This window comes from Mytilus edulis, chromosome 3 (assembly GCF_963676685.1).
Source record: "Mytilus edulis chromosome 3, xbMytEdul2.2, whole genome shotgun sequence".
In the NCBI taxonomy this organism is placed as follows: Eukaryota; Metazoa; Mollusca; class Bivalvia; order Mytilida; family Mytilidae; genus Mytilus; species Mytilus edulis.
This window is the reverse complement of record NC_092346.1, coordinates 62,172,674-62,180,832: the sequence shown is the minus strand read 5'-3', so window position 1 is coordinate 62,180,832 and position 8,159 is coordinate 62,172,674. Positions and strand designations below refer to the sequence as shown.

Here is an 8,159-nt window from a genome sequence, read left to right as displayed (position 1 = left end):
AATTATTAATATCATTGTCCTTATATCTTTTTTTAATTTGTTTTATAAGTATTTATACCGCATCTCCTTATTTTAAATAGGTATCTGAGAAATGTTAACAAACAACCATTCTCATGTTCTATCATGACCGAACAGTTTAAATGCACAGTATTACGAAAATTAGAGATAAAAGATAAAAGTTCATGAGAAAATAATCCGTTTGATCACTAAGAAATAGCCCATTTATTAATAAAATAGAGCTTTATTTTCGATCATTATCTTGACAGTTGATAGAAGATCTACAATGACTAGGTTAAGAGGGCACACCTTTTAGCAAAAAACTAGATAGCTCATATTGTGGACTTAAGTATGCTCTCATACTCCTCGATAATCGCTACATATCTTAAAGAGAACTTATGAAATATGAATACGAACTTAAGTGCAGTAAAGGTGTTCGTCAAATAATAATTTTCTGTTTATTATAAACAATTGATTTAATTCTATTGATTGAACTGTCTCATTTAACTCCCATGTACATCCATGTTGCCATGTTTGTAGAACCTGGCATTATTGTTGTAGTTGGATTCATTGCATTGTTATTTCCAAATGAACTTTGTGAATTAGTTCTTTGTGACCCAAAAAAGGAATTTCCTTGGCCAAAATTATGATTTTGAGGTGGGGGCATGTTTTGGGCCATATTCATTCCTCTTCCACCTGTTCCCATGCTTCCTGAAGGGTTATTATTCATTCCAGTATTTCCCATTCCAGGATTGTTTGTGTTTTGCATATTCCCCATTCCTGTGTTAGGCCATCCAGTGCCAGGATTAGTCAGACCCGGCATTTGCCCGTTTCCTTGGTTTGACATTACACTTTTATCAAGAATGTGATTTCTGACATTTTTCGAGCCACCAGTGCCAGGATTAGCTGACGCTATTCCCGTACTAGCCTTAGTTTCTGTAGCACCTGCCGATGTAGAACCAGTTACAAGACTTGCAGGTTGATTGGGTTGTGTGATACTCGTTCCAGATTTTTGGCTTCCCATGCCAGGATTTCCGCTTCCCATTCCAGAATTTGTATTTGCCATGCCTACGTTTTGATTATTCATACTACTCACTGTAGTACCCATGTTTCGCATTCCATTTCCTCCATTATTACCCATTCCCATTTGTCCATTATTACCACCCATTCCATTTCCCCCGTTATTACCCATTCCCATTTGTCCATTCCCCCATCCCGACATTCCCGTATTTGGATTTCCCATACCCATATTAGGATTTCCTATACCCATATTAGGATTTCCCATACCCATATTAGAATTTCCCATACCCATATTAGAATTTCCCATACCATTACTAGGATTTCCCATACGCATATTAGAATTTCCCATACCCATATTAGAATTTCCCATACCATTACTTGGATTTCGCATACCCATATTAGAATTTCCCATACCATTACTAGGATTTCCCATACCCATACCATTATTTCCCATACCCATACCACTACTTCCCATACCCCTACCAATATTTCCCATACCACGAGAGTTCATATTATTTCGATTCATTCCGTTTCTAAATCCGCCGCCATTGTTTCCCATATTCCCCCCATTCCAGCCCATTTGGTTAAATCCTTGTCCCATCATTCCAAACTCTCCCATCATTTCCATGTGTTCAAACTCTCTTACTTTGCACGTGTTCATGCACTGTGTTATAGAATTAAATCTGTTTCCATTCCCGCCGCAACCAGTATACATAAATGGAGTACATGCTTCTCCAGCAAATGCATACTTTTGTACTTCCAATTCACAGTTGAAACCTCCACTTCCAGCTCCCTCGTTCATAGGTTGTTTGCATCTGCATTCCTTATTACATTCACGTATGGTTGCAAATCCCTGATAAAAGCAACCTCGATTCATAAAACATCTACCGGAAGTCTCACTGAAAAACCATCTTTGTACAAACATACCCATACACATACCAGTTTGAGGCATGTCAAAGCAATCTATTAATATAAAAAAAATATTTTTAAGAAATAAAACAGGTTGTATTATTTATTATATAACATGTTTAAAGCACATCCAATACAATTTATTTTGTTTCCGTACAAGCATACCACGGACAGACTGTTTATTGTTATGGTCAAACACACCAACATCGTTGTCCTTAAGTTTGGTTTCTGGTGTATTAATGTCTCAATGCTAGCAATCATACCACGTCTCTTTTTTTTATATATATATAAGTTAAATATTGATTCATGTTTTGGTTATGAAATAAGGAGATATTGTTTGATTGCCGATGAGACCAAAAGGACAAAGGTGTCAACAATTACAGGTCTTCATACAGCTTTCAACTCGAGTGCCACGTCTATTAAGGACGAGAAAAAATCAATAATACAGAAGTAGTATCTTCAAAGAGTAACGATCTGGTAACTTACAACTACCACATTAAAAAAATATGGTTTGTTGGACAGATGCAGAAATGCACAAGGGACCACAAGGAATTGCATATAACGTCTTCACTCCGACCGGATGTGAATGCGTATTTAAACATCCCACACAGTCAAACAAACGCCTCGTAAGCACCAAAAATAATATAAAAGGAATAGCCAAGTTCGTACATTATTCACTTCTTTTACGGGAGTTGAAAACTTTATTTCTAAATAATTTGCCAGTAGCTTCCGAGATGATTGTAGACTGAGAAACCTAACTAATGAACTATACACAAACTGAAAGGTAATAGTGTGATTACTTTGTAGACTCAGAAGCCTCACTAATGAACTATACATAAACTGAAAGGTAATATGTAGACTGAGAAACCTCACTAATGAACTATACACAAATTGAAAGGTAATATGTAGACTGAGAAACCTCACTAATGAACTATACACAAACTGAAAGGTAATATTGTGATTACTTTGTAGACTCAGAAACCTCACTAATGAACTATACATAAACTGAAAGGTAATATGTAGACTGAGAAACCTCACTAATGAACTATACACAAACTGAAAGGTAATATGTAGACTCAGAAACCTCACTAATGAACTATACACAAACTGAAAGGTAATATGTAGACTGAGAAACCTCACTAATGAACTATACACAAACTGAAAGGTAATATTGTGATTACTTTGTAGACTCAGAAACCTCACTAATGAACTATACATAAACTGAAAGGTAATATGTAGACTGAGAAACCTCACTAATGAACTATACACAAACTGAAAGGTAATATTGTGATTACTTTGTAGACTCAGAAACCTCACTAATGAACTATACACAAACTGAAAGGTAATATGTAGACTGAGAAACCTCACTAATGAACTATACACAAACTGAAAGGTAATATGTAGACTGAGAAACCTCACTAATGAACTATACACAAACTGAAAGGTAATATTGTGATTACTTGGTAGTTACTTTAAACAACTTTGGTAAACTAGTGATAAATTTTCGTTTATATTCATTAATGAAATTTACCCACTTTTTTTAAGGTTTCACAAGGTTTCTGGCGCTCATAAGCTTATCCTATGAAGATATTTATTACTTATGGTCTTGAAACATTTGCCGCTCCATTTATAATAAACATTTTTGCTCTTTTAATAATAAAACTAGTCTGTGGACTCAACATTGACCGCTCAATCACTAATAATTTTAAGTAGTCAGTTGAACTTTTGGAGTGTCAAAAACTCGTTGGAAGTACTTGATAAATTGCATGCTTATATTGGTGATTTTGAATCTGTTCAAAGTTTTGATTTTTCTACCCTGTATACCACATTGCCTCACATTCTCATTAAGAAAAAATTCACACACCTAATTAAATGGGCATTCAAAAAATCAGAATGTGAAAATATATGTTCAAACTCTTTTAGGTCATTTTTTAGTAGCAATAAACAAAAAAACTATATTAATTGGACATGCTTTGATACTATATATGCCCTTGAATTTTACTAGATAACATTTTTGTTCGCTTTGGGGATTCCGTATATCGTCAGATTATCGGAATTCCAATGGGGACTAACTGTGCACCACTTATTGCGGACCTGTTTTTGTATTGTTATGAGTTACAATTTATGACAAAAATAAGCAAAGTAAGCAAAGACCCATCGAAACAACATCTGATAAACAAATTTAATAATACTTTTAGATATTTGGATGATATTTTGGCTCTCAATAATGACGACTTCAGTATGTATATTAATGAAATTTATCCTGTTGAACTTACTTTAAATAAAGCTAATACTAACAATGACCACTGCCATTTTCTCGATCTTGATATCTATATCACTAATGGAAAGCTGAATACTAAAATTTATGATAAAAGGGATAATTTTTCATTTCCTATCGTTAATTATCCGTTTTTAGATGGTGACGTTCCCTTGTCACCATCTTACGGTGTTTATGTATCTCAACTTGTACGATTCGCTCGTGTATGTAACAATGTTTTAGATTTTAACGAGAGAAATTTGTGTATTACTGAAAAATTATTACACCAGGGTTTTCGATATCACAAACTAGTCAAAACATTTACTAAATTTTATCATCGGTATAAAGACATCATTCGTAAATATAGCTCAACATGCAGACTTCTAATACGTTTAGGTATTTCACATCCAATTTGTTATGGAAATATTCTTTATAAAGCACAAAGGTGTCAGTATTCACCTCAGAAACTTACAAAACCTTTGAATAGACTTATTAAGAAGGGATATAATTACGATACTATTGTCAAGTCATTAAAGATTGCATATTTTGGCGTTAATATTGAGTCACTGATAAGGTCTTTGCATCGGAACTAAACACATTTATTCTAAAAAAAAAACAGTTGTTGGCATGACACGGGTTATGTTCTTCTCATATATGTTATGATGGTATGATACTAAACCCCTAACGGGAAATATTGTGCCTGATGTTCATATGATGAAATCATAATCTTTCAGTCAGTTTAATTGAAATCTGGTACTGGCATGTCAGTTAACTGCTAGTAGTCTGTTGTTATTTATGTATTATTGTCATTTTGTTTATTTTCTTTGGTTACATCTTCTGACATCAGACTCGGACTTCTCTTGAACTGAATTTTAATGTGTGTATTGTTATGCGTTTACTTTTCTACATTGGTTAGAGGTATAGGGGGAGGGTTGAGATCTCACAAACATGTTTAACTCCGCCGCATTTTTGCGCCTGTCCCAATTCAGGAGCCTCTGGCCTTTGTTAGTCTTGTGTTATTTTAATTTTAGTTTCTTGTGTACAATTTGGAAATTAGTATGGCGTTCATTATCACTGGACTAGTATATATTTGTTTAGGGGCCAGCTGAAGGACGCCTCCGGGTGCGGGAATTTCTCGCTACATTGAAGACCTGTTGGTGACCCTCTGCTGTTGTTTTTTATTTGGTCGGGTTGTTGTCTCTTTGACACATTCCCCATTTCCATTCTCAATTTTAGTTGAATAAACACATAATGCTCAAACTAATATAACTAGTATATGGACTAAACACCGATCGCTCAATGAATAATGTTATTATTATATACTTTAAAAAACCATCACAGAATCAGAAATATAACTAGTCAATAAAAATACTAAATGCTTACTTCTATCCATTTTGCCAACAGCTCCAACAGCAACAGGTTTTGGTGTTGCTTTTTTAGCTTGAGCATCACCACTTCTTGCATACAAAAGAACACATACTAACAGAGCTAACTGCTTCATCTAATATTTGAGTACAATAATCGTTCTGGATAGTTTCAGCAGAAAATAGTTGGCTACAAATAAAATCAGATTCGGATTTTTCAACAAAAAAAATCAAAAAAAATCAGATGTATGTCATTCGTTTAAAAAAGTTAAAAATGTTCAACAATTTTCCAAAATGTAAATAAGGTTTATCAAGTTACAAATTGAATACCTAATTGAAGTTCCTTCCTTCCTTTCTTTCTGTCTTTTTTTTATTAGTACAATATTATCATGTGGTTACTATTTCATTTATTTGCAGTGTAAATTCTTTTTAGGTATTGTAGTTTTTGGTCATTAATTTACCGTCCTTTGGCTATTTGTAACTTCTGATTGTTTTCTTGACACCTCTCACTATTATATATAAACATTTGCATAAATATAAACGATTGTTTTACTTCTCGACCAAATATATCATTTTACCCCAACAAATTTCTCTTCAAGAATATTCAGTATAGCGATTATATTTGAAAAACATCATTATTGCCTTTTTCAAACGATTTTTAAGAATAAGAAGGCAAGACTTAAATTATAAAATAAAAATTCGTTTAGAATGTTACCAATGAGATCATTTAGATGAATTATTGAAATATGCATGTGATGCACCTAATTATCTTTGGTTTGTATAAATTTGTTTATCCAATTTCCCCCAAAACATCTCTATAAACTTCATAAAATAAAAACGTAGCAGGATAAAATGTAGAAATAATAAGCCCTTATCTGTCCTCTAAAATTATATAAAAAATATCTTGAGTCCTTTCAGTGTTGGCTAGTTATATCGATTATGCATATAGAAAAAAATTAATGAAATACAGAATCTGCATAATTATAATCCGAACACTTTAGTTCAAACATGTTTGTTGTGATGTCATTACTACATTAGTATATTAATATATTTGACCTTAATTATCATTTGACACGAAGTTTATGGCTAAGTTAAGTATGACCTCTAATAACCTTAACCAATGTTTGTTGAACATTTGAAAGATGTCATTTTAAAGAAGATTTATAGTACTTTTTGATTTTCGAATTCATAAGGCCAAAAAAGGTAACATTATCATACCTGAATTAAATATCTAAATAAGTAATCAAACTTACTCTAGCTTCCTGTGTGCCTCGTTCTACATTTCCATATATATCACGTCTACTTCATGACTGGCTGAATTAGTCTGATGTCAGTTATGATCACAAGTTTGCATACTAATGTACATTTGCAATGTAACTGTTTTTTAAATACCCATATACGTTGGTTTTGTAGCATTTTAATATATTTCTAAGTGAGAAAAGGGAAATTATAAGTTTATCTTTAGTCTTACAAGATATATTTTCCTTTCGTTTGTCTAATCGATGTGTTTCAGCTTTTAATTTTGACATTTCATACGGGACTTTCGGATTTGAATTTTCCTCGGAGTTCGGTATTTTTTCATTCGTTTTAGCTTTTGATTTTGACATTTTATAAGGGACTTTTGGATTTGAATTTTCCTTGCGCTAAGTTCACACGTAATTCGAATTAGTTTAATTCGCATTCGAAACGTTTTACGTCCAAACGTCAATCGTAATTCGAATTGCAATTCGCGTCATATTTGCTTTACTGTTCAAACGACGTTAACATTTAATTAGTATGTAGTGTGAACGCGATTAGCGAATTCAATTCGCATTCGATTCGAATTAAATGTACGTGTGAACAAGGCATTGGAGTTCGGTATTTTTTTCCATTCGTATGTCAAATTGATGTGTTTGAGCTTTTGATCTTGATAGTTTATAAGGATTTTCGGATTTGAATTTTTCTTGGAACTAGATATTTTTGCTATTCAAATTTTTACAGAATTCCACTATCGAAAGGAAATTTATTATAATTTTGATAATCATCGTTCACTTACTATCAATTCTTACATATCCATATTGAAAATATGAGAAATCTGAATTCAGTGTTCCTTTTCACAGGGTCATTTGAATATCTACTGATCTGAGTTATATATTATATTGTGGTTCATTTATAAAAATGTGTATGAGTGATACTCTATCATTTCTTCAGCAACTACCCGATACTTGTTACAATGGAATAATCTTATGATTTTACACAGCAATCCAGGTTATTGATCTAGATTAACGCTCTCAGTTATTAAGAAAAGGTGGCTTAAACTCAAATGCCACTGCTAGTGGAGATTTTATTCTCCAAGGTTATCACCAGCCCAGTAGTCAGCACTTCTGTGTTGTGATGAATTATCATCGATATTGTCATAATTATAAATTATCTGTTTACAAAACTTGTAATATTTAGGCTTTTCTACTTCAGGAATAGATTACCTTAGCTGTATTTGGCAAAACTTTTATGAATGTTTGGTCCTCAATGCCATTCAACTTCGTTCTTTATTTGGCCTTTTAAACTTTTTGTTTATTCGAACGTCAATGATGAGTCTTTTGTAGACGAAACGCGCGTCTGGCGCAAATACAAAA

The 8,159-nt window shown here is 33.0% G+C and overlaps 1 protein-coding gene across 3 annotated transcripts; it reads right to left on the bottom strand.

Moving 5' to 3' along the window:
* Window positions 1–221: 221 nt before the first annotated feature.
* Window positions 222–6,916, bottom strand: LOC139517057 (uncharacterized PPE family protein PPE12-like). Of its 3 annotated transcripts, none has more exons than XM_071307677.1 (3): window positions 6,801–6,916; window positions 5,567–5,737; window positions 222–1,980 (listed from the first exon to the last, which is right to left on the bottom strand). In XM_071307677.1, exons 2-3 carry the CDS (start codon window positions 5,682–5,684, stop codon window positions 497–499), a joined length of 1,602 nt encoding a protein of 533 aa, XP_071163778.1. In that variant the 5' UTR covers window positions 5,685–5,737; window positions 6,801–6,916; the 3' UTR covers window positions 222–496. The 3 variants fall into 3 exon arrangements, with proteins under 3 accessions (XP_071163778.1, XP_071163779.1, XP_071163780.1); XM_071307678.1 differs by lacking the exon at window positions 6,801–6,916 and adding an exon at window positions 6,766–6,784; XM_071307679.1 differs by lacking the exon at window positions 6,801–6,916 and adding an exon at window positions 5,878–5,963.
* Between the last annotated feature and the right edge of the window lie 1,243 nt (window positions 6,917–8,159).

What these genes read in the sequence shown, in the direction of transcription:
- LOC139517057 (XM_071307677.1), bottom strand. Translation starts at nt 5,684, where the DNA reads ATGAAGCAGTTAGCTCTGTTAGTATGTGTTCTTTTGTATGCAAGAAGT. An exon ending in TGTTGGCAAAATGGATAGAA is followed by an intron (nt 1,981 to 5,566) that starts GTAAGCATTTAG and finishes TTATATTAATAG; the next exon opens with ATTGCTTTGACATGCCTCAA.